The sequence below is a fragment of the Manis javanica genome, chromosome 6, assembly GCF_040802235.1.
Source record: "Manis javanica isolate MJ-LG chromosome 6, MJ_LKY, whole genome shotgun sequence".
Lineage (NCBI taxonomy): Eukaryota > Metazoa > Chordata > Mammalia > Pholidota > Manidae > Manis > Manis javanica.
Window position 1 is genome coordinate 101,961,593 of NC_133161.1, and position 24,992 is coordinate 101,986,584.

A 24,992-nucleotide genomic window follows, 5' to 3' on the forward strand; every position below is an offset into this window, starting at 1 on the left:
TCACTGCATGATCAACATGCTTCTTATTGCTAAGTAGTGATTCTTTGTATGGAAACACTGCAATGTGTGTATTCCATTTTCTATTGATGGACATCTGTGGTTGTTTCCAGTTTGGGGCAATTTCAAATAACACTGCTATGAACACTATATGTAAAGACAAGTCTTTTTATTATATGTGCTTTCATTTCTCTTGGATAAACACCTAAGGGTAGAATAGCTGGACCATATGGTAGCCACAGGTTTAATTTTTAAAGAATGTGCCAAACTGTATTTCAAGGCAGTTGTACTATTTACATTCTCACCAAGTTTCTGAGAGTTCCAGTTTTCCACATCTTGTCAACACTTTTAGATAAACCTGTAGCCATTTTAGTCGGTATGTAGTATCTTGAGGTTTTTTCTTTCTCATAATGACCAAAAAATGTGGAGAACTCTTCTATGTGCTTATTTGCACCTGTGTATCTTCTTTAATGCCTATTCAAATCTCTTGCTCATTTAATGAGCTGCTTTCTTATGACTGAGCATTTTCTGAATTATGAATACATGTCCTTTATTAGATATATGGTTGGCCAACATGTAGTTCTAGCACAAGGCTTATTATAGTTTCCTTCTCTGGATGGTATGTCTTTTCAAAGAGCAGAAAGTTTCAATCTTGATAAAATTCAATTTCCCAATTTGTCTTATTATGGGTTGTGCTTTTGGTTTCAAATCTGAGATGTTTTTGCCTTAGCCAGCATCAAGATTTTCTTGCACGTTTTCTTCTTGAAATTTCAGACTTTCTTATTTAGATATAGAACTCATTTTCAGTTACATGGTGTGAGGTATGGATCAAAGTTAATTACTCTCCCTAAGACTACCCAATGGTTATGACATCATTTGTTGAAAACACTGTCCTTTCTCCATTGAATTGGCTGTGTACTTTTGAAAAATATCAGTTGTCCATATATGTGGGTCTATTTCCAAGCTGCCTATTCTGTTCCATTGATCTATTTTGATGCCAATACCATGCCATATTAATTAGGGTGGCATTATTCTAAGTGCTAAAATGAGGAAGTGATAATCCATCAACCTGGTTCTTCTTTCTCAAAGTAGTTTGGCTATTCTAGGTCTTTATATTTCTGTATGAACTTTAGAGTTTGGCAATTTCTACAAAAAGCCTATATGAATATTGATTGGGATCACGTTGAACTTGTAGTTCAGTTTGGGGAACATAAGTTCATTATCAGAAATAGATGTTGAATTGTCAAATTCTTCTAGTGTGTCTATTCATAGTATGTTGTTTTTTGTTCTTTAGTTAATATGGGGAGTTAATTGTTTCTCACATATTAGTCCAACCTTGCATTGCTGGTATAAATCCCAGTCGGTCATGATGCATTATTTTTATATATTGCTGAATTTACTAAATTTCTACTTAGCTATTTTTGCATCTATGGTCATGAAAAATAATGCTCTATAGTTTTCCTCCCTTGTAATACCTTTGTCTGGTTTTGGCATTAGTATAATATTATCCCTGTAGAATAGAGGTTGGGAAGGCATCTCTCCTCAGAAAATTCTGAATGAAATTTCCAGATTGGTAGAACTCAGCAGTGGAGTCATTTGGGCCTGGTGGAAGTTTTGGATTTTATATGTGTGTATGGGTTGGGGGAGGATTTTACTTCAAATAGAATTTCCTTAATAGATATGGGGGCTGTAAGAGATAACAATTTCTTCTTGAGGGAGCTTTGACAGTTTGTGTCTTTCAAAGAATTTGTCTATTTAGCACAGTTGTTCATAATATTACCTTATTATCCTTTCAATGTTGGCAGAGTCTAGAGTGATGTTATCACTCTCCTTCCCGATATTGGCAAATTGTCTTTTTTTCCTGATAAGCCTGGCCAGAGTTTACTGACTTCGTTGATCTTGCCAAAGAACAAGCTGTTAGTTTAACTGATTTTTCTTTATTACTTTTTCTTTTTTATTTCATTGATTTCTGCTCTGACCTTTATCATTTATTTTCTTCTGCTCATGTTAGGTTTAGTTTTTGCTTTTCTTTTCCTAGTTTCTTAAGGTGGAAGGAAGCAAGGTCACTCATTTGAGACCTTTTTTCTTTTCTAACGTAACAATATACTTCCCTTTTGTATCATCACACACATTTTATGTTGTGTCTCAATTTACATTTGGATTAAAATACTTTCTAATCCCCTTTTACTTTTTTCTTTGAGCCATGAGTGATCAAGAAATGTATTATTTAGTCTTCAATATTTGGGATTTTCCAGGATCATTTTGTTGCTGATTTCTAATTTAACCCTGTTGTAGTCACAGAACGTACTCAGTACTATTTGGATTCTTTAAATACAGTTATATTAACTGCTTTAATATCCTCGTCTGCCAAGTCTAACATGTGTCCAGTTTAGGGAGGTTTTCATTGACTTATTTTCAGCTTATAGTGTTTCATATTTCTCTGCTTATTTGCTTGCCTGGCAATCTTTGATTGGAAGCCAGACATGGTGCTGGATATGTTAGCATTCCCAGAAATATTCTTGAGCTTTGTTCTGGGATACAGTTATGTGGAAACACTTTGACCCTTTTAGGTGTTGCTTTTAAGATTTGTTATGCAGCATGAGAGCCATGTTAAAGTTAACTATTGCCCATGACTGAGGTAAGACACTTCTGAGTATTGTACCTGAGGCCAAAGAATTAGAGGTTTCTGGCCTGGCTAGGCAAACAGGGCCCCTCCTGGACCTTGTGAGCTCCTTGCACTGCTTCATCTAATCCTTTCAGATGGTTTTGTTCCCAGCTCATGCTGATCAGTACCCAGCTGAATATGACAGGGGATGCTCTGCAGGACCCTGGGATTCTCGCTCCATGATGCAATCTCCTTTGCAGGACTCTGCCCTGCAAACTTTAGCTGCCTTGGTCTCCCTTGTACTCTCAGCTCTGCTCCTCAACCTGGGGGGTCTGCTGGACTCTCCTGGGCTTAGCCTACACCAGGGCCTGGAAACTTCCAAGACAGAAAGGTGGGGGGAAACCACAGGGTTTTTACTTCATTTGTTTCCTGTCTCTCCTCCCTGTTGCCTGTTACCCAGTGAGCTGAAAACCACGGTTTCTTGTATTTTATTTGCATATTTGGTTATTTCAAGTGGGATGGTAAATCCAGTCTCTGAAACTTCATTTTGGCTAGAATTCCCAGTGACTCTTTTTAAACAAGTGAACTGAACATATTTTAATAGCACTATCTTACTCCTCCTCCTTGCACTGATTGTTTTAACTACCCACTGCTCTGGGCCATGCAGAGTCCTCCTTCCTGCCTCCTCTACCCAGACCCTGCCCTCTCCAACCATCCTGCCACAGCTGTGTCCGTGCAGCTCCTCCGAGCCGGATAATGCAAGTAGCTGTACGTCACCCCAAAATATGTGTGTGTATGTGTGTGTGCCTATATATATGTGCTGTATATAGACATACAAACACACACTATAAACACGTATACATATGCACACATATCCTGAGAACTGGAAATTTTATATAACTATTTCAGTTTTATTCTCCTCCTAATAATTATCTAAAACCAGAGTCAAACTCAGTGGGGGTGAGGACTGTAAAACAGGTTTTGAACTCATCAAATGGTGCCCTGAAGATGTGTGCTTTTCACCTACACTCTCAAAAACTCTAAAATATATGAAACTTTAATAATAGAGTATACTAAATTATTTAGATGTAAGGTATCCTGATGTTTGTAATATACTTTAAATGTACAGAAAACAAAATTTCATGTGGTGGGTAGAGGGGTAGATGGGCGGATATAGCCAAAATGTTACATGTTATCATCAACTGTCCATGATGGGTATAGGGGGTTTATCGCACAATTACTTCAACTTTTCAAAATCTTTGAAACTGTTTGTGACAAAATGATAGAAGAAATCCTTTAAAAAACATCAACAAGAAAAATGCATTTTGATATTAAGCTGGATTTATCAAAACTCAGGGAAGAGAGCTATGAAATCTAGATGGGCTTCCTAGGAAACATTTCATTTGGCCTTGAAATTCCTATGAAAGGAACCACAGATTCTACTTGGATTTAAAGTAAGAAGGCTTATGAAGTTTCCTCAAAGAATTAAAAATACAGCTACCATATGTTCCAGCAATTCAACTTCTGGGTATTTATCTGAAGAAAACAAACATATCAACTCAAAAATATATCTGCAAGTCAATGTTCATTGCAACATTACTTACAATAGTCAAGACCTGGGACAATCAAGAGTCTATCAATAGGTGAATGGATAAAGAAGATGTATTACATATACACAATGAAATATTACTCAGTCACAGAAAAAGAGACAGAAGCCCTGCCATTCAGAACAACATGGATGGACCCTGAGGGCATTATACTGAGTGAAGTAAGTGAGAGAAAGATAAATACTGTGTGATCTCAGTTATGGGTAGAATAAAAAAATAAATGAACAGGAAAAGAGATCAGGTTTGTCGCTATCAGAGGTGGGGGCGGGGGGGGGGCAGTAGAGGGAAGGGAAACTGGAAGAAGGTGGTCAAAAGATACAAATTTCTAGTTATAAGATACATACTAGGGATGTAAGTACAATGTGATGACTATATATGATGATGACATAGTTAACACTGTGTATGACATACAGGAAAGTTGTTTGGAGGATAGATTTTAAGAGTTCTTATCGGTTAGATAAACTGTCTTTTCCTTTTCTTTTTCTATATCTATTAGAGATGATAGATGCTAACTAAACTTATTGTGGTAATCATTTCAAAATGTTTTTAAGTTAAACCATTACACTGTATACCTTAAACTTACATAGTGATGTATGCCAACATTATATCTCAATAAAACTGAGAAAAAATGGCAGTAATAAAGACATCATTTATAAGCACTCTTGGGAAAGGAAAAACAAGAGTGTGTATAGAATTCAGAGCACACACACTGGAGTCTGCCTGCCTCTGGGCTGGGTGGGCCTGGGGGGTGCCTCACTCACACCGCCCCTTCCTTCCTGGTGCCTGGGCATAATGTATCTGGTACTGCCTTCTGGGAAGGGTGACTAAAAAAGCATCCATACAGCAGCCTGGCACAGTGGGACATGCAGTGTACCCCACTGCACCATCCCCATCACCACTGCCATTTCATTTCACTGAGCTTCCTAGAGGCCATGTTGAGATGACAACTGAGTGAAGACTGGGGTGGGCCACCTAAAAGCTGGCACGCTGGAAGAAGGCACTATCAGAAGGCTGTTTTGAGTTGCTACAGTAAGTCTCTTAGGGCACAGAGGGATGAGTGGAAGTGTGGGCCCATGAGGGGTGGTCTCCCTGCTCCAGGACAGCCCCAGAACCTGGCAGCACAGGAGCCCCAGGCAGGTGAGTACTGGATCAGTGTCTGGGTTGAAGACCTGGAGGGCCTGTTAATCACCACTAACCCCAACCTAATGGTTAAATCCAGATTTGAAAAGTTCTCAGCAAATTAAGAAAATATTTAGAAGGGAAAGGGTAACTCTCCTAAATCTGGTGTAGAAAAGTAAATTGAAGGACAGCATAAAAACATCTGGCTTAGTTCAGTTAAAGAGAGCCTGAGGATATAGTCAGCCACAATGTGATATAAACCACAAGGTGAAAGGAAGCTACAGAGGTAACAAGAGGCAAAACTCCAATGATTTGAGTCAAGCACAGTAACACACAGCAAAGTGCATTTGCTGCAAAGCCAACAGAAATGTCCACCGTCCATGCTGAGCAGAGAGTGCCATCTAACCAGGCCCCTCTTGTGGAAACTGCACATTCCCCCTGGTGTCACAGGGGCACTGCTGGACATGAATAAGGAGAAGACACTAATGAGTGAGGTCAGCTACATGCCTCCAAGAGAACACTTGTTCCAGGTCAGGCCAGCTTGGTCCAGCTGCATCTGTGTGTCCCTGATGACGGCTAAACAGAGGCTGCTGGGCTGGTGCCCATCTAGTCCCTGGCCTGCTAAGTCACATCTCCTTTAGCTGGTTTTATGTAACTCTGAGATGCAGAGGGTAAGGGTGGGAGATGGGGTTACCGGGTGGAGCAGCAACACAGGACTCTGAGTGTGGCCTGGAGGCGTCCATACAAAATGTAGTACATCTGCGTGAGGAACTGATAACGAACAAAGGGACACAGGCTCCCCAGTCACATTTATCCTGGTGGTTTTCAGCCTAGGATATCTATAAACTGTTTGCCTTCAAAACCTCAGACATGCTGTGTAAATATTTACTACCTAGATTTTTCAGGGTGGAGACGGCAGGTTCCAACACTTAGACTCAACCCAAGAAACAATCACAACCAGGGCTTGCACATGCTGGTGGAAGCAGCCAAAAGCAAGCTGACGTTGTGAGAAGGACCAGCCGGAACCTACCACCCGAGAACCTGTCCAGCAGGCATGTGCAGGCCTCGTGGCCTGCCTAGTGTCTGGACACACAAGTCCTTCTGCACCGTCACCCAACGCTGGGCCCGCCTGTCTCCACTGCCCAGAATCTCTCCCACTCCTTCCCCATGGCACATGCAACCTTCTCTGTTCAGACAATTCCCAAACTTGTTTTGTTTTTTTCTTTCTTTCTTTCTAGAAGGCATGGAGTGTGCTGTCAGAGAGAGAGAGAGAGCCTGAGGTTCAGGTTTGCATGGCCCTGTGCCAAGCTGTGTAGCCTTGGGCAAGCTTTCTGCCTCTCTGGGCCCAAGCTCCTCATGACTCCTCCAAGTGGGAGAGAGGAGCACCTGTTTGACAAGATCCAAAAACAGTCAATGAGACGGCGTATTTAAGAAACACATGTGCGTGTGGCCACGGCTCCTCTATGACTGCATCCAGTGTTAAAGTATATTAAATCCTCAGAGGACATAGATAAATATCTCAAACCTAAATGTGAAGTTACTTGGTAAAGTACACTGCAGATTCGTGGGCTCAGACCCCTTTGAACCTATGGATTTCACTTGGAGAAACAGTGTTGCAGAAACTACAGTCATGCCTCAGGATCAGTCAAACCATCAGGGCTGATAACCAACTGCACTGCTTGGACTCCTTGGAGGGCACTTTTGAACCATCTGCCTGTCATTTGGTATTATGACGTGCTTGGAGGAGAGAGGCTGGCTCAGGGTGAACACACAGATAGAGCTATCTTTATGAGGACTCCTGTGGTCTGATTTTTAGGACTATCTTTTAGCCATTCACCCCAACTTCTTCACCTTTCCTCACCTTACATCATGTAAGTACATAAGTTCATCAAGACATAAATTCCCCAGAAAGGAAAGAAAGCATAAAGAAAAACCACAAAGCCCTCACTAATTGTAACTGCTCACCTTCTAAGGAGAGTGTGTGAAACTTGCTGCCTTCTTTTGCTGTGCAGTTAAGAAATTTTATTTTCCCCATATCCTGGGTGGGGCTGTGCTTTCAGAGATGACTGGCCAGCACCCTCACTATGTGATGTCTCAGATCCCTACCGAGGGCCACACACACACAGCTCCCTGCCCTTCACTCACACAGGTAAGAGGCATGACAGCAGCTCCTGGGGAGCTCCTGGTCAGTGGGTGTCCAGCCCTTCCTGCACAGGGGCACACCTCTCTGGGCTTTGCAAGGACCGCCTTTCACGGCCACGCTTCTTTCAGGGAGCTGCCACTGGCTTGAGGTGGGGGACTGCAGCAACCTGCCTTTCAGCAGTGCCAGCAGCCCTAGGTGAAGGCTGCCACCCTGTCTCGTGGGCTACCTGCTGTCCTACAGAGCACACAGCCCGGGCTACTTGCTCAGAAGGGCTTTCTGTGCACAAGCTGACAGCTGTCTGAGTGCAGCTGTGCGTGACCAGGGCCAAGGTATTTGGGTGTTTGGAGCCTTACCCATCTTATACATGAAATGAGGATAATCTTAGCACTACCTTCTCCAGGTTCACATGAAAACTGTAAGCTTAGGAATTGGAAATAATTTCTCAGAAAATCGTAGCTGTCACTAGCCTCCTTGTTAGTAGCCTATCTCCCCAAACCCACTAGAAAAGGGCAGGGATAGAGGATCTGTCATTTGAGGACCATCTGGGGACTGGACCAGACCTCAGAAGCCATCTGGTCTGAGTTCTTTTAATTTGGGAATCCTGCTGTGGGGGCCAAGACCCACTGTTTCCAGGAGCCAGGTGGGCTGTATATATGCAGACTCGTATAGCTCACAGTAGGCTGCAAGGCCAGAAAGCATGGGCTCTACCCAAGAGACTTCAAACTCAGTAACTTACAAACATTAGGCTAGACAGAAAAACAAATATAATAAAAGGAAGAAAGAAAAGAAATCGTCCCAAGATACACAAAAAACAAATATAATAAAAGGAAGAAAGAAGAGACAAGAAATTGTCCCAAGATACACAAAAAACAAATATAACAAAAGGAAGAAGAGTCAAGAAAATGTCCTAAGAGGAATGGCCCCTCTTCAGGACACCACGATGGCTGTGAAGTCTGTCCTTGGACCAGATTCAGAGTGGGTGTGGAGATGTAATTTGAGATTGGAACCATGGGGGAGGCATCCCGTGTCCCCAGGAGTTTGTGGGGGATGGCCCCCCACCCCGTGAGGGCCCCTTTTCCTCTGGTGGTGGGGTAGGGGTCAAAGGGCTGCCAGCCCGCTGCTGTCCGGCTGCCCTGGCCCTTGCTGGTATCTCTCTCTCCCAGGGATGCTCACACACACCTTTCTAAGCCTCGCAGCCCCTGTGCCCGAGCGGATGGCGTCCATCAAGGCCTGCCTGGCTTCGGCCGGGTTGCTGACGGGCCCGGAGCTGGCCCTGGACGCCGTCCTGGCTGCGGAGGGGGCCCGGGGGGCCGGAGGGGGCGGGGCCGGCAGGCTGGCTGAGGGCTGAGCAGGAAGGTCTTCCAGCCCCGCGGGCTTGGATCTGGGTGCAGACAGCGCAGTGTCCCGGGCGCTCTGGAGCTCCTTGGAGGCGGAGGAGGACACCTGGCAACGAGAGATTAGGTGACAGTGTCTCCAGAGCACTTTCTGAGGGCGTGCCGCGGGGACACACCTACGGCAGGGAATGCGGCTGGCTCCTTGCCTAGAACCCCAGCCTCCTGTCCGGCAGCGGCTTGCAAGGACAGACCCGCAGTCTGACCAGTCACCAGGAGGACCCTCACCCCACCACCCCTCACAATGCTCCTTGGATTCTGCACCCAGAAGCTGGAGGACACCTTCCTACCCCTGAAGTCAAATCCATGCTGGCTGCTGAGCTTCTGTCAGATCAGCCTAGAGTGTGAGCAACTTGGCCCCGGAGGTGAGAGGCTGACCTCCGGGCTGCAGGGCTCTTGGCCCAGCAGCCCTCGGGGCATTGGGCCCTGCAGCCCTCCAGGCATTGCAACTTGGGAAAGGTTCACTCCTTGTGGGCAGGTGCCAAAGGGAGAGGGTGCAGTGCCACCCTCGGTGCCTCTGAGTGGCGGTTGGGCTGGCCACTCTGGTGATGGCTTAGCATCCACTTGGGGAATCAGAGGGTTGCCCCAGCATTTGTAGCATCCCCCAGTCCCTGGGGGGAGTGGGTGGAGAAACTGTCCCCCAACGGGGGCCCTTCTGTTACCTTCCGCAGGCTGCAGGCACCACTGTGCCTGCGGATGGCCGCCAGCAGGGCTGAGCGCTCACTCTCTGCCTCCACGTAGGATGGTTTCTTTGGCCCTCCCTCCGCGGTGTGCTCTGTGGTCTAGAATAGGAGTGTCAACACATTCTACTCAGAAAGTGAGAAATGCTAACTGTAAGGCAGAGCAAAAGAGCACCAACCGTCCGTCAGTGGAGGCGTGCAGGCCGATTTTGCCATCCCTATCTGGTGGCAGATAGATTTTTTTCCTGTGGTATAATATCATGTTAAGATTATGCACTGATCTTATGCTACATAAAATTCAAAGGTTATGCATTCGAGGTAGCATCGGAGGTGGGCCTTTTACGTCCTATCACTCCTGTGATTGGTCCTAGCTCTCTGAAGCTAATAGATGCATTAAGTCCTGCAGACCTGGATCAGAATTCTGGGTCCCCACTAGTTGACAATGTGACCTCAGGCTAGGGCACTTGAACTCACTGTGCATCACTTTTCTCATCTGCCAACTGGAGGAAACAGTTCCCAATGGTCAGTGTTGGGGTAGTGATTATAGGGGGAGAGGGGTGTCACAGAATCTTTCCTGTTCTTATGAACAATGGAGTAAGTACACCCCAGGCAGGGTGGCCTGGTTGACTTTTTCTTTATTCACTTCCCCATTCAATGCAGTTATGCATGACCCACCCCCATCTCTCCATGCCCCAGCCCAGGTAGGGACTGTTTGCTGGCAACACCATTTCCTGGGCAGTCGGGCCCAACTGTGCTGCAGAGAAGCCCCAATCCCTGCCAGGCCTGTCCCTGTAGTGGCCATAATTCCTCTCCACAGGCCCTGGGACAGGACTCCCAGTGAAGCGACGCTGGAGCATCCACCCTCATGCCTATCCTTGCCCCCTCCCTCCTCCAATGCCATCTGAGATCTGTGTCCAGGGCACTGAAGCGTGCAGGTGGGAAGGTGTGTTCCTGAAGGTGGGTACCTGCTGTGCTCACCTTGCGAAGCCTGTCCCTCCCGCCCGCTGAGTGGATGGCTTCCATCAGGGCACTGTGCAGGCACGTGTCTCTTGGCGCTGGCCTCTGGACAACAGGTCGGAATTTTTTCTTTGGCCCAAAGATGCTGGGTGGCAACACACCATTGGACGTGTGTACCTCTGTGCATGACAAACTGGGTTTCTCCCGTTCTGAAGGTTCCCATCCAGCATGGCTACATGTGCCAGCTGCCCTTGAAGAGGGAGGAGGCTCGCCGTGGGTGGGGACCCACCTGGAGTCGTTCACTAGGGCCCTGACGTGAGTCTGATCATCTGAGTGAGGACGTAGGGGGTTGGTACTGTCCAGCGTGCTTTTGGGGTCAGAGGCTGATCTGGTCCTGTGGCTGCTGGTACTTTGTTGCCCACTGGAATCACAGCTCCGTCCCACAGAGACATGGTCCCTCTGGGAAGCTGGGACCAGTGGGACAGAGGAGCCCCTGTGGATGCCAGCAGAACAGTGTTGGGTACACAGCTCTCCATGAGGGCTGCTGACTTGCTGTCTGGGATGGGCTCCTACTGCAGACTCCCCGCTGTCCTCACGATCGTGTGACTCTGAGCACCGGCTGGGAGTGGCTGCGTCCTTTGCAGTGGGAGGCCGTCCAGCTGGCTCTGGCCCTCTGCCTTCGTGGGGCTCCTGGACGTCGTCCTGCTTCCTCACTACATCCGGGTGGGCCCTAGGGGTCCCAATCCGCTTGGCAATGGCAGAGGCCACATACTGACTGGAGGTTCTTCTCTGAGGCTTAAGGAATGGGACTTCCGTGGTAGCTGCTGGCCCCCTCAGCTGCCCCGGGGTTGCCGTGGGAGGCCGGCTTCTCCCCTCCTGCGCATGGCTCCCATCTCCGTGGTGGGTGGCCAGCTGCTGGGGCAGTGCCACCCTGGGGTCTGGGAAGGCAGGCTCTGCTTTGGGCCTGCTTTCTGGATGCTGGAGCTCCACTGGTGCGGCAGGGGTGGGGGACCTCTTGGCCGAGCACTCCATGGGCCGGCCACACTGCTTTCCCATTGAGTTTGACCTCCAGAAATCTTTGACTTTTCCGATGGGTTGCATTTCTGCTTCAAGAGTGGACGAGGGCAAGGCTGTGGTCCTGCCTGCATGTGTGCGGGGACACACCAGGTTCCCGAGCTCATCAATCTTGATGGCGCCAACTGAGAGGGAAACCCCTCTGTCATAACACCGCATCTCTGACTTCGGAGGGACAATTTTATATGTCGTGAGGCCGTACTTAAGGCCGTAGCTCCCCCCTGAGTTCTGGGCTCGCTGATACCATGACGGTGGTGCTGAGACTCCGTTCTTACCTCCACCTCCTTCCTTTTCCTCCACTGGGGGTGGAGTTGAGGTCCTGACAGCCTGTGTCTTCCCCCTGAGGGTGGAGGTGGGCTCCCTGCCTTTCTCCTTTGCACTGAGGTCATGTGTATGAAGCTTTGGAGCAGAGGTCATCTTGGGCTCCCCTTGGTTCAGATTCACATCTTTACAGGTCTGGGACACAGAGAACTTGAGTTGTTTCCCAACACCATGGGAAACGGCGGCTGAGGTGGGCAGTCCTGTCCTCTTCTTGCTGTGTTCCTGGCTATGCTCGGCATGATCTGGTGGCAGGTCAACTCTCCTGCTGGCTATGTTCCCCATGTCAAAAGAACCAGCATTGTTGTTCCTATTGGAAAACAATACCAAATCCACAGGATCATCTAAAACTTCCCCTATGAACGTCACTGGGATTGTGTCCACATCACTGTGGGGGACCACGGTGTCCCTTGTGCAGCCGCTGGACATGCCATTTACAGAGCTGGTTGGAGAGCTGGTGTCTGTTTCGTAACTCTCTTCCATTTCTGCAAAGGACAAATGAAAGTCACAGCCTGGCACTGCCTGTAGGATTCCTAAGCCAATGACAGTGTCATCACTCCACAACGCTGATTTCCCTGAGGTTACTTCTGTGAAAGTTATCTACATACATTTTAAAGTCATCTCATGGGTAATCCTTATGTGCCAGGGCCCGAGTCTCCACTTTCATTCCTCAGCAGAGGAGCTGTCTACACATCCGTGTGTCTAGGTGAGGTATCCAGGTGAGACACCTTGCCCATATCCTTCACTGAAAAAATTGATCTCTAGACCCAAGGCCTCTGGAAACACTGTCTTGGCATTGAACATGAAGGTGACCTTTGAGTTCTGACCTTCAAATTGCTTGTGCTCACCAGAAGCACCACAAAATGAGGGGCCAATTTTCTCCTGCTTTAACTTGTTAAGGGAAAACAACTCAGTGCCGAGTCCCTCAGAATTAGCCCGAAAGGATGGAGCAGGCCATATGGTCAGAGCCCTGGGGACACAGGGCGGCAGATGCAGATTTTCTAACTCTGTCAACTATATTTTCTGAGGACAGAAGACTGAAAAGTGAGTGAGACAAAACTAATGTCAGCTCTGTGGTCTGTTTCCTTCTTGTTTCCGTTCTATTTTAAGGTATGGCCAATATCTATTTTTTCATTTATTTTCACTGGGTACCTTTGTTTCAAAGATTCCCTAGGTTTTAACTGAGATATTTTGCATCTGCTTTGGTCTCCTAGTGTTATCTACCCAAAATATAGCCACAAAATAGCACTGCCCTGAGATGCTCCATTCTAAAAGGGTATACCATCAAGCTGTTGTACACTGTTTGCCTCAGAGAGATGCCATATATTAGCAAGGAAAGGGGTGGGTATCTTGTTAAGGGACCTGCTGATCTCTGTATTATCAAGGGTTTCCCTAACTCATTCCCCAATTGGAGAATTGTTTTTTTCCTAATGTGTATAGAATAGTTTTTAATGTGCAAAGTCAGTATTTTTTAGAGGACATGTTAAGTGGCTGTGGAGATGTTTCCATAGAACAGTTTTCAGCCCAGAGCACTGGGCTCCCCCCTGCTCAGCCCTTAAATCCAGGCTTTCTTCAGGCTGACCTGCAATCCTTTCCGCAGACCTTTCTGTCATGGTTAAACAAAGTAGAGTCAGAAAAATAACCTTCAGTGTCTACTGCCAGGGTAGGGAGGGGGGCTCTCACCTTCCAGATCTTCATTAAGTTCTGCAAGCGTTTTCTGGAACTGTCCAGTAATAAATAGATCTTCACCATTTGAGGATATAGCAGCTTTTTCACTCCTAGGGAAGACCAAAGAGAAAGGAAGGGCATTTAGTTATCTTATCACTTGTTTAATTTACTATTTTCTGGAACTATCTGAGGAAGGTACAACTCTTTGTCAAATTCGTGCAGCTCCTTATTCAGTGGACCACTGCTGCCTCTGGAGCTACTAAGACACCTATGGTGTGTGGGGCTGGGGGTAGGGGGGAGAGGGCACAATGATGACCACGACAGCAGTGACAATAATAGCAGCATCCCTCTGTGCCACAGGTAGGCTTCACATGCCAGGCCCCAAACAGAGCTCTTTTTGTACAAATTCTCTTATAATTCATACAAGCACTTTGTAAATGTTGTTACCACCATTTTATAGATAGGAAACCATTTGCTGAGTGACTGACAACCTGCCCAGGGTTACACAAGCTCCCATGTCTGCTGTCCAGAGGCACAGTGTGGTCGCTGCCACATGGGGGTCCAGGAAGATGTCAACCCACTTGGACTTGGCCTTACTTACGTCACTGGGAAATAGCACCAGCGAGGCAATGCTGCCCAAACAATTTAAAGTCTTTGCAAGGGCTTGTCTCTCTGTTCCCACTGTGCAGAAACCAGAGATATGTGGATGGCAATTGTCTATCTTCAGTGAAAGCTGAAGGTCTCTTCCGCTGATTGTTAAAATTGAGGGCCAATTTCCATCATTGCTAATCAGGCCCTGATAATGATGCATGAAATATGCTTTTGCACACTCCTCGATTACGTAGCCAAGTTCACATTCTGATAAATGAGCCTTTCTTACTCGGTGACTATGTCCTTTTGGGAGCCAGGAAGTTGCTTCTAGATTAGTCTCTGCTAATGTTCTCTGACAAGCCAGACAAAGGGGTTTGGTTAGGGATGTGTGTGCATGTGGACCAATTAATAAGGACCACAAGATGCACAAAACTTCCTTCCTGTTGCTTTTGCTTTGGATCTTAATTGAATGCATTTCATTAAAGTTGTGTTTTTCTCTATCATGGAGTGTGATGTTTTAAATTAATTCAAATACTGAATCAAATAGATGGAAGTGTAAAAAAAAAGGAAACTGATATATAAAATAGCGATTGAAACAGAAAAGAGTACTGTTTAAATGCTTGCACTTGGTTTAAGATGCTTAAAAACCAGCCAGCCAAAATTTACATACACACACACACACGTGCTTAACTTCAAAGCATACCAAATCACATCACTCTATGAGAACAGAATATTAAGAAGAGTTAAAAACTAATTTAAGATACAAGTTCCAGTAATGCTATCATATTATAAATGTTAAACTACGAAAAAAATCAATGCAAGCTAATGAAAATTTTCCGCTATTGGTTTTTACTGGAAAGCAATGTGGAAATGTATAGGTGAGCCTTGAACAATGAGGGGATTAGGCTCAGTGATCTCCACACAGTTGAAAATCTGAATTATAACCTGACTCCCCAAAAGCTTAATGACCAATAGCCTACCACTGACTGGAAGTCTGATCAGTAACAAAGTTGATCAACATATATTTTGTATGTTATATGTATTATATACTTTATTATTATAGTAAGTAGGCTAGAGGAAAGAAAACAGCTTTTCAAATTTGTCACAAAGTTTGTTGCAAAGCTTCAAAAATTTTTCCAGTGTATTTATTGAAAAAGCTCCACATATAAGTGGACTTCTGCTATTCAAACCTGTGTTGTTCAAGGATCGACTGTGCATCAAAAAATATAAACATCACTTTCATATATTGAGTAGTCTACAGTTGGTTACTCATTGTATCAAAGACTTTGTACCATGAGAAAAGAGCAACAATAAATAAATAAATAAAGACATCACTTTATATTTGTAGGAATATTGGCTCATTAGTCTTTCTTTCGACAATGTGCCTTAAGGAAATAATCCTACAGAAGATAATATAAATGCAACAATGTTCACTGTATTGATGGGAAGAATGCCAAAATGTCCCAAAGTAGGGAGGCACCTAAAGCTCTGAATGGTGACTTCGAAGAGCATTAAAATCAGTCAGCATGATGATCACAGTATCTGTGTGGGAATACAGATGAATGCTTAAACCAGCATGTTATATGAAGAAATCAAGACATACATATATATAGTATGATCAAGACAATCTACAAATAACATGTGCCTGTGGACAAAGGAGTCAGAAATCTAGATCACCACCACCAACCACTGTGACTTGTTGAAACAGACAGATTACAGTGAGTATTTTATCCTTTCTCTTTGGAATTATGCTCACTTTGGTACAAAGCAGCTTGAGTGATAAAGCAAGTTTTCAATAATGGCTAAATTTAAAACAATCCTGTAGTCTTCTAATGAGCCATAATTCTTTTTTGCAGAGTAGTTTGCACATTTGTTATATTGGGCACAACACACACACAAATTGGCTATGTTATGTTTACAATACCGAGGGTCAATGACCCAGTACACAGTTGTCAGCCTGACAGCCCTAAGTGACATGGCTGAGGCAAGGCCTCAGTCTTTCCCCATCTTCCTCCCACCCATTTGGGCCTGAGTGGCCCCAACCCGAGGGCTCCGGCCTCCTGAGCTGTTTCCCACCCACCTCCTGTCCAAACCCTCTTGCTAAAGTCTGGCGACAGTACATTTGCCTCTATTTCCTCCTGCCTGGGTTCTACTCTCCCCACTTCCTCCATCTGCCTCACCTACACGGGTTTGCCCCAGATACTGCCACCCAGTTGCATGCTCTGCTGACACGTCCCCATTCCACCTGGCCTGGCCTTGCTCCTGAGGCTCCAACGTGAGCCTGGTTCCTTGGGGCCCTGCTTGCCTGGGGGAGACAGTGGACCCATGGCAGGAGCCCCCAGACAGGCAGGGAGGGTCTGCCTGTGGCAGCCCAGGTCCCGGGGCTGCTGAGACTGTGGCATCTCCAGCGATGGGGGAGGCAAGGCTGCAGACAACTTTGCCCCTGCAGCTGGCTCCTCTCTTGATACAGTGCAGGGTGCCTGGGCTCTGGGTCTAGGGCTTCTGTGTGAATGGATTATCTGCCCAAAGCCAAAGCCAACGGCATTTTGCTTTCCCACAGGAGGGAGAGATTTGGCACTGTTTGCTTTTCCTTTCTCATGTCCCCCCACTACTTCTCCCCAAAGGTTAGTAAAGTAATGGATTATAATTATCCCTTTCGCCTCGTGAGATCAGCTGGAAGCACTCCTGGAGGGCAGCATTCTGTGGGCTTCACAGGGGGGCCTGCATATGTGTTCCTGGACAGGCGAGCACTGGCCAGAAGCATCAGCCTCTTTTTAAAGTAAACACACAGATGTTTGTCTCTGGGGCATTGTCCCCAGCCCCCAACACACACCAGCTGTTAGCTACATTTCCTGTGGACAGTTTGTTTCGGCTTAAGACCAAGCAAACAAGCACATGGAGTGCACACCCTTTGACAGCAGGCCTCACATGCCGATACACCTGAGCAGCAGCACTTCCCACCCAGAGTGTGACTCTGCAGGGGACATGGTAATGTGTAGGCCACGGCCACATAAAACATGAGGACAAAGTTTCAAAACAGAATCTGCCCAGGACATGGGGCTGCCTCCTGGATCTGCTCCCTAGGCTCAGGGTGGGGGGACAACTGGGGGACAGCACCTTCCGCCCAGCTCAGTGGTCACGGGCCTGGTGGCTTCAGCAAAACAGCAACTAGGAGACGTGTCAAATCGGCACCCAGAAAAACAGTTGCTTCTCGTTTTCTGTTTTCATTTCATATGAGGAAGAAAAAAGAGCACTGGCTGACTCTGACCCATTCAGCACACTACATAATTTTTCTTCATAATGTGGCTAGAAGAGCTAAATCTTTAAGTGGTTTATCCAATGGCAGAACTATTTAAAACAAAAAGAGAGAGAGAATCTGAGAAGAATATGCTGCCCCTTTCAGGTAGCAATTCAATTTGCTGACGAAACCAGACCAACCCATGTGATTCTGATACAATTATTTAGTAAACTAAAGGCAAGAAGCCTGGGAAAATACACAGTTGATGACGGTCATACGTGCTTAACTTCCTCCCCCATTGCATTTACAAATGTGCTGCACTTGCACAGCTTCAGAGTTCTAGCAAACAGGTGTCCAACAGAAAGGTAACATGAGCCACATGTGTAACTTAAAATCTCCTTGTAGTCACATCAAAAGGGGCCAAAACAAATAGGTCAGATTAATTTTAATCACAACTTTAATTTTATTGGACATTAATTAGTATACCTTATTTAATTTATTTTAATCCAAATTGTTATCATTTCCGCATGTTGTTAATATAACGTTTTTTGTTTCATACCCAACGTGGTGCATATTTTATCTTTACAGCACACCTCAATTTGGGCCAGCCTCTGGGCAAGTATACAGCAGGTGAATGTGCCCTGTGGTTACTGTGCTCGACAGCTAATTCTCAAAGGTCTTAAATGTTTTTTAAAAGCACCTCTGAAAATAGTTACAAAGTTCAGATTCTAGAAAGTGTAAAATGTTTCTACATATTCCTGCCTTCCCAAAGTTCCATAGTTACAATGTTTCTGGTTTCTAGAAGGTATAAAATGTTTCTATATACTTCTGGGGAGGAGGGATGGAGTTGCTACAGTTACAAAGTTGCAGGGCCCTAGAGGTTGGCTGATCTAGAGGAAAGTCTGGCTCTGAGAACCTTCCAGCCTCTAGGCTAGCACCTGTGCAATCATTCCCTACAGCGACCTGCAGCCATAGATAGCCCTGAGGCTAACAATAGGGTTTCTCCCTTCCAGACATCATGGTTCCCACTCAGTGACAAGTGGGGGCTGAGAAGGAACCGTAGGGGTTGTCAGGCAGAAGGGCAGAGACACTCCCTTCATTGGAGAGGCTACACTTTGTCTTTTGTGGCTCTGACCATGATGGCAGGGGCGTCCTCCTATGAAGTAACAGCCTGAAAACCACCTACTCAATCTCTCGCGCACTCCTTTCCACATTCCTGCAGAACTCAGGTTCCCAATAGGGATGCCAGAATTAAGAGCTCTGCAATACTGATACACAGACAAAGATAAATTATCTGATTACAGTAATATTGCCTTCAGGATTCACAGGTTTAGAAATGATGCAAGTTCCACTGTAACTTCCCCCAAGCAGGAAACAACCCTCTCTGTCTCTTCCCCTATCTACACACACACCATATATATTTGCAAATTTATAAATTTATATATATATATATATATAAATTTTACAGTATATAAATTTTCTATTTTAAATATATAAATTTTATATTACATATATGTGTATGTATTTTGTTTCTTCTCAAAGATGTTATAAATGGTTCAAAGAGGCAGACAATCATAACTAGAGCCAGGTTACAAGGATTCCCCAACTATCAAATTTCTATTCTTCCTCAGGCAGTCATAAATATTATCAACAACAATAACAATACCAGCTCTCCTTTTTTGAAGGCTGGCACTAGCTGAGGGAAGGAACTGCATGTCTCCATTGTAACATGGAAATTGAAGGGCAGGTCAAGCCCCTGGCCAAAAGCACAGTCCCCAGCCATAGGAAGATATGACCTAGGCCGGCTGACTCTGGACTTTTTAGTCTTCATATCAAGCTGTTCTTTGAGAATTAGGAATTTTGGTCTGGGCCACACACAAAGGGGGTCTGAATTTGGAAGGAGGTCTTTAAGCAACCATAGGTACCATTGCTGTTTGCCCTGGGCAGAGCATTGCACAAGGCCACTCCAGGTGTCCCTGGGACAAGGGGCAATCGCTCTGTGCACATGCCTGTTGTTCCTGTGTTCTTGGGCTGAGCTCCTCTTTAAGGACCTTACTGGCTGAACTTTGTTTAGAGGAAGACTCTGGGAATTAGACATCCCATCTACTTGGTCAAGTATGAATTGAGGGCATAGACTCCCTTTTTCATGAAAAATTGTAGTCCAATTTGCAACAGAGTTTCTAAGTCAGCACTGGGAACGGCAGCTGTGCACTGTGCAGCGGAACTGAAGAGGTGGAAGGATGTTCTCAGCTGAGGCCAGCCTTCCAGGCTCCCCTTGGGCCGGCAGCAGCTCTGAAGGACACAGTACTTGCCTCCAAGTTGGGGAGGTGGGACCCCAGGCAATCCTATGTGAAGACATCTACATGCCCAACACCTGCAGGGTGCAGAGGAGGAGCAGTACCCACGTCAACAAGAACTTACCTCTGCAGGTCCACAAACCTGGGTCTTCTCAGGCCACAGAGGGTCTGGCACTGTTCCAACAGCGCTCAATTCTGAACACCTGAGTAACAGAGAGCAGCAAAAGGACAGGGTGCCCTTGCAAACTACAAACACACCTTCTTCTTCTGGGGACTGACTCCATAGGGGAGATTCTGCAAGTGAGGGTGTCTCAGACTGTTGGGGAGGCTTCACAACCTATCAGACACATCCTCTACCTGGAGAGACCCAGCCTTGCCTGTCATGGCAAAGGGTAACTAACTTCTGCTTCTCCCAAGCCTCTGGCTGGTGTTCAGAGGCTGGAATGGTGTCACTGTCACAGCCAGACCCTGTATCAGTGCTGCTTGTCACACAGGAAGAACACCCCTCCTGGGAACACAAATGGTCCCTGAGGATCAACTGCTGACAGTCATCAGATCATGTAGGGCAGGGCCAGGAGGCTGGGTCCCAGGACTGCATCAGGCACCGAGAATGGGGGAAGCACCCCTTTAAGGGCCTCCCTTTATAAAGGTGGTCCTGGGACACACACTTCAGGAGCACATGCCCCGTACACTGTGCTGGGCCTCTGGGTGCCCTGTCGTCCAGGCTGGGCAGCAGTGTGTCAGGAAACATGTCCTTCCTAATGGCTTCTCAATTACTGCCCCTTTTCTCTGGACATGGCTGCTACTGTGCAGTGTTTCAATAAAGGTCTTCTGTCCAGGTGGCCACACCTCTGTGAAGCCTCTATGGCCAACCCCTGGCCCAGGTTCTCATCTCACTGCGACCTGCTCCATTGTGGCTCACCTGAGGTGAGCTGCCCAGTACTGGTCAGCCACCCAGTCTGGCCCAACCCACCCTGCCCCCTCCAGCCTTGCCTGCCTTTCTGCTGCCCAGGCTTTCAGCACTGTCTGCTGTGGGCTGGACCACAGGGTGCATCTCGAGAATCCACTACCACGTTCACCAAGAGCAGTGAGTTCTCTCTGTAACTGCCTGACTGTGCTGTTTGTCTACATGCTTTCAGTGTGACAGATGGAAAGTTGGTGACATTTCCGAAGTGCCCAGTGCTTAATGCACATCATTCTAAGGGACAAGAGGCAGTTCGTTTCCTTTTCATCTAAACAGGTTTCTTGGCAGCAAAATTTGTAAGACTTTTCATATTTTACTAAGAGGAGGAGATAATGAATCCCGAGATTGATTTGGGAAGTTTTATTTCGAGAGCTATATCACAGGAAAAACCTGAGTAACTGCACAATACCCAACAGCTGGCACAGGGGCGAGCAGAGGGGCAGGGCGAGGCCCCTTCCTGCCCACTCAGCACGCATCTGTGAGCAGACCACACACCCCCGGGCAGATGTGTTCAGTTTAGCTCTGAATGTCTGAATTGGTTGCCAGCATTTAAAATCTGGGAGACTTCACATAAAATCTAGCTTTCTGGCTTCTCTTAAAAAACCAGCCACACTGGGTCTGTAATCCCTTGAGGCGGCAGCTGAAGGAGGGAGTAAAGCTGCTTTCTTCAGAGGAACATGGGCTTTGCAGCTCTTGGTGGCCACTCACTGCTGAGCCTCCCTCAGCCTCCTTAACTGCCCGGCCCCTGTGGGCATTATGAGTTTGCAACACTACAGGCACTGCTTTTAAGTAATCCTGAATTTTACTGAAAATCATACATTGGGAAATAAATAGGTGTATACTACACTGAATTCTACGAGTATGTCTAAAGTGTTCATGGAGAGAACTAAAAAAACCCTGTCATTCCATGAAAAATCATGGGCAGAGTGGATCCCACTCCTGGGGCAAAATGGAAGAGCAGAGACAGAGCGGAGGGGCTCTGGGATCACCTCCACCCTCATTCGACTGCTGAGCTGACCAAAGCCCCGAGAAGGAACGTGAGCTGCCAGGAAGGTACAAGGTGCTGTGTCCCAAGTCAACATGTGAGTCTGATGCGATCCTGCTGGACAGCTGTGTAGCAGGTACTGTGTGTACCACGCATGCTGGGCACTCATACAGGCTGAGCACACCCGACAAGCAGGAGGCCTCCTCTGTGCGTTGCATAGGTGGAATGTTAGGCTTGGCAAAATTAGGTAGATTCCGGGAGCCCAGACAACCGGTTAGTGGTGGTGGGATTGCCCCTGTGGGTCTGTCAGGTTCCAGAGCACCCCCGCTCCCCAAGATACTCTCAAATTTGGTGGTACACCAAGGATGAAGGCAGAAAAACACATCCTCTCCCTGTTATGATAAAGCATCAGGCTCCAAAGACTCCATGATTATCCTGGCTCTCGCCACAGACATTCACTGATGCCGGAGACCAAAAGGGCCCACACCCACAAGATGGCGGATTTCCTGCTTCTTTTCCGGGTTTGCTATTCCCGCCAGTGCCCACCGAGACCCAATCACCCTTGTACACATTCCTGCTAGCACCACCTGGTGACCAATCATCTTCCGACCCTCCCCTTCCTTGCTGATCGGTATAAATTAAGCCTGCTGCAAATAAACTGCGCCAGCTTGATCAGACATCCTGTCTTGCTGGTCATTCTTTGTGTCCCTTGCTTGTCTCATTTCTGCAGGCGTCTCTGGCACACTCCACGTTCGTCCCGCGGGCCGGGACAACTGGCGCCCAACGTGGGGCTGCTTTTGTATGCATAGGGATGTGTTAAATCCTACAGGCTGTACTCTAAAGGGTGAGTTAAGAGTACAATTCTGTTCTGGCAGTGGATATCAGCAAGATTTTACATCAGGAATCTACACCAGCAAAGCAAACTCTGGCTTTTCACGAGCATTCCTAGGGGCCAAGGTTAAAAACGTCTGATGGGTTTCACATGGAGAGCTCGGTATGTGAAATCCCCATGCAAACCAACAGAACAGACCTGGACATTACTGTAGAAAGCAATTTTTTCTTTATGTTAAACGAACTAAGAAAATACTGTAGTTTTCTCTGCTTTCACAGATGCAAACAGTATAAGCCAAACTCAGCTAAACTCCTTGTGTGGGGCAGATGAGGAATGGACCAACTGCCATCTTCAAACTTCCTGTCTAGTGATAAATGAACTTGTCCTTGGAACTGGCCTTAAGACTGATGAGCTATACATTAAAATTATTGGAGAGCGTATTTAACAAATGGGGAAATGCTCATTTTAAGTCGTTAGGTAAAAATAAATAAAATATTATTGACACTGTAATTACATTAACCTTATAGAGATATGTATATTCAGAAGACAGAATTGAAATAAAACATGAAAAATATAAAACATTTATTCATTTTGGTGACTGGCTTATGAGGGTTCTTTTTTTATTATTCTACTTTATTTCCAGTAATGTTTGTATAACATTGTGTGATTGGTTCTTAAAACCATTGAAAAGGTGAAAAAAACTGACGGGCTGCAGAGAATTAACCTGCCTTTCTACATAAGAATGAAGAAAGAGATTTTGACAGCATGATTCTGGGGCAGTGATGGACAAATAAGCCAGTGCTAAGGAAAGGGCACTGGAAATGGACCAATACCTATTTGGAGATTTGATTCATGATGAATGTACAACTAGGAGTCAGTGGGAAAAAACCAGATTCCTTCACACCACACCCGGAAATAAACCCCAGGTAGATGAGAAGCTCAAATGTGAGAAAGCAACACTACACTTACACAAGAAATTCAAACAATCTTTGGTCTTTAAAGTATGAGGTGGGTCTCTTAAATATGCAAAAATCACATCTATTCAGGGGGAAAGGACATGTTCAACAACATTAAAATTAAAAAGCAATTTTTATTTGACAAAAGAAAACAAAGTTAAATTCAAGCCAAAGTCTTAAAGACTCTCTGTGTATAAATAACTGACAAGGGAGAAATTAACTTTTTTTAAAAAAAGGTAATAACCCAACTTTTGAAAAAGGGCAAAGTCTATGAAAAAGCAACTCATAGAACAGGAAGATTAAATTCTAATACATATATGAGAAGATGTTCCTCCTTACTAATCAGAGAACTGTAAAGAAAGCCCCAGGAAATGCTATTTGACACCTGGATGACTGGTGAAACTTGAGATCTTGTCTACTCATCCCACATATTGGTGTAGATGAGGACTGGCAGGCACATGGACCCCTGCAGGGTGAATAAACTGGACAATCATTTTGGAGAGCAATTAGTCAATATTTCATAAAGTTGAAAATGAGTGTTTCTGCAGGTCTAATAATTTCTCTTCTAGAAAACTCTCTACAGGTAAACAGTCATTATTTTCAGTGGTGGAAAACCAGAAGAATCTAAGTGTCCATTAACTAAGCAATGGAAAAATAAATGAACGACTGAAATACATCATCATGGATAAATCTTAAAGACATGATGGCAAAAAGGTACACACAGGGGTATGGTACCGTTTGTATAAGGGTAAAAACAAGCAACATTATGCGTTATGTATAAACACCTGCATATCTCAAAAGAGCATGAAGACGTGACTGTGGACAACACCCCCAGATCACAAATGCTGACTTCTGTGGAGGACACCTGGCCCACAGTCGGCTCTCAGTGAGTATGTATGGGGAGGGGTTGCCCTGACAGAAGGCCTCCCTCCTGCCGACTGGGGCGGGACCTACCTTCCGGCTGTCCTGGGACTCACCTCGGATGCCAGGTTCCGGAGCTGCTCCTCTCCCAGGAGGGGCTCTTCTGGGGGCCCAGCTCCGGGGTCCCAGCTAGGTCCTGGTCACTGCAGTCCTCCTGGTCTGTGGCCCACTTATCTTTGGATTTCATGCTGTCATGCTGGGAGTCCAGAGAGATGATGTCTGAGGGGGAGCTCATCACTCCGGAGTCCTCAGTGGTGTCCTCCGATGCGAAACAGCTGCCCACAGACACAGTCTCCTCGGCCTCAGTCAGCGCAGGTGGGACCCCATCCTCGCTACAGGGACTGCCAGGCCCCAGGAGCAGGCTCACTGGACAAAACATGGCAGGGACAGGTCAGCGGACAGGACAGCCAGCACTCCAGTTTCTTCACTCAACAAGTGCAACACTGACCTGCCTGCCTCACTCAAAATCTGGACTCCATCTGAGCACAACTCCTCCAGACACAGCTAACTTGGGCAGAACCACATGCCCAAGAGTGACTGAGAGCAACACTCTCCCTCCAAACTCGGCACATTATGAATCAGTCTTTTGAACTTTTATCCGGTATATGACTATGGGCAAACACACTAAAAAATGCAGAGTAATGACATG

The 24,992-nt window shown here is 46.1% G+C and overlaps 1 protein-coding gene across 9 annotated transcripts in view; it reads right to left on the minus strand.

Annotated features, from left to right (window-relative positions):
* COBL (cordon-bleu WH2 repeat protein) overlaps positions 1-24,992 on the minus strand; it is a 266,567-nt gene that overhangs the window by 3,586 nt on the left and 237,989 nt on the right. For all 9 annotated transcript variants that reach the window (XM_073239146.1, XM_073239151.1, XM_073239147.1 and 6 more), the window contains 5 exons: positions 24,400-24,709; positions 13,575-13,669; positions 10,521-12,376; positions 9,525-9,644; positions 8,651-8,914 (listed from right to left, as the gene is read on the minus strand). In XM_073239146.1, the coding sequence (XP_073095247.1) occupies positions 8,651-8,914; positions 9,525-9,644; positions 10,521-12,376; positions 13,575-13,669; positions 24,400-24,709 (2,645 nt within the window). The remainder of the gene's footprint in view (positions 1-8,650; positions 8,915-9,524; positions 9,645-10,520; positions 12,377-13,574; positions 13,670-24,399; positions 24,710-24,992) is intronic.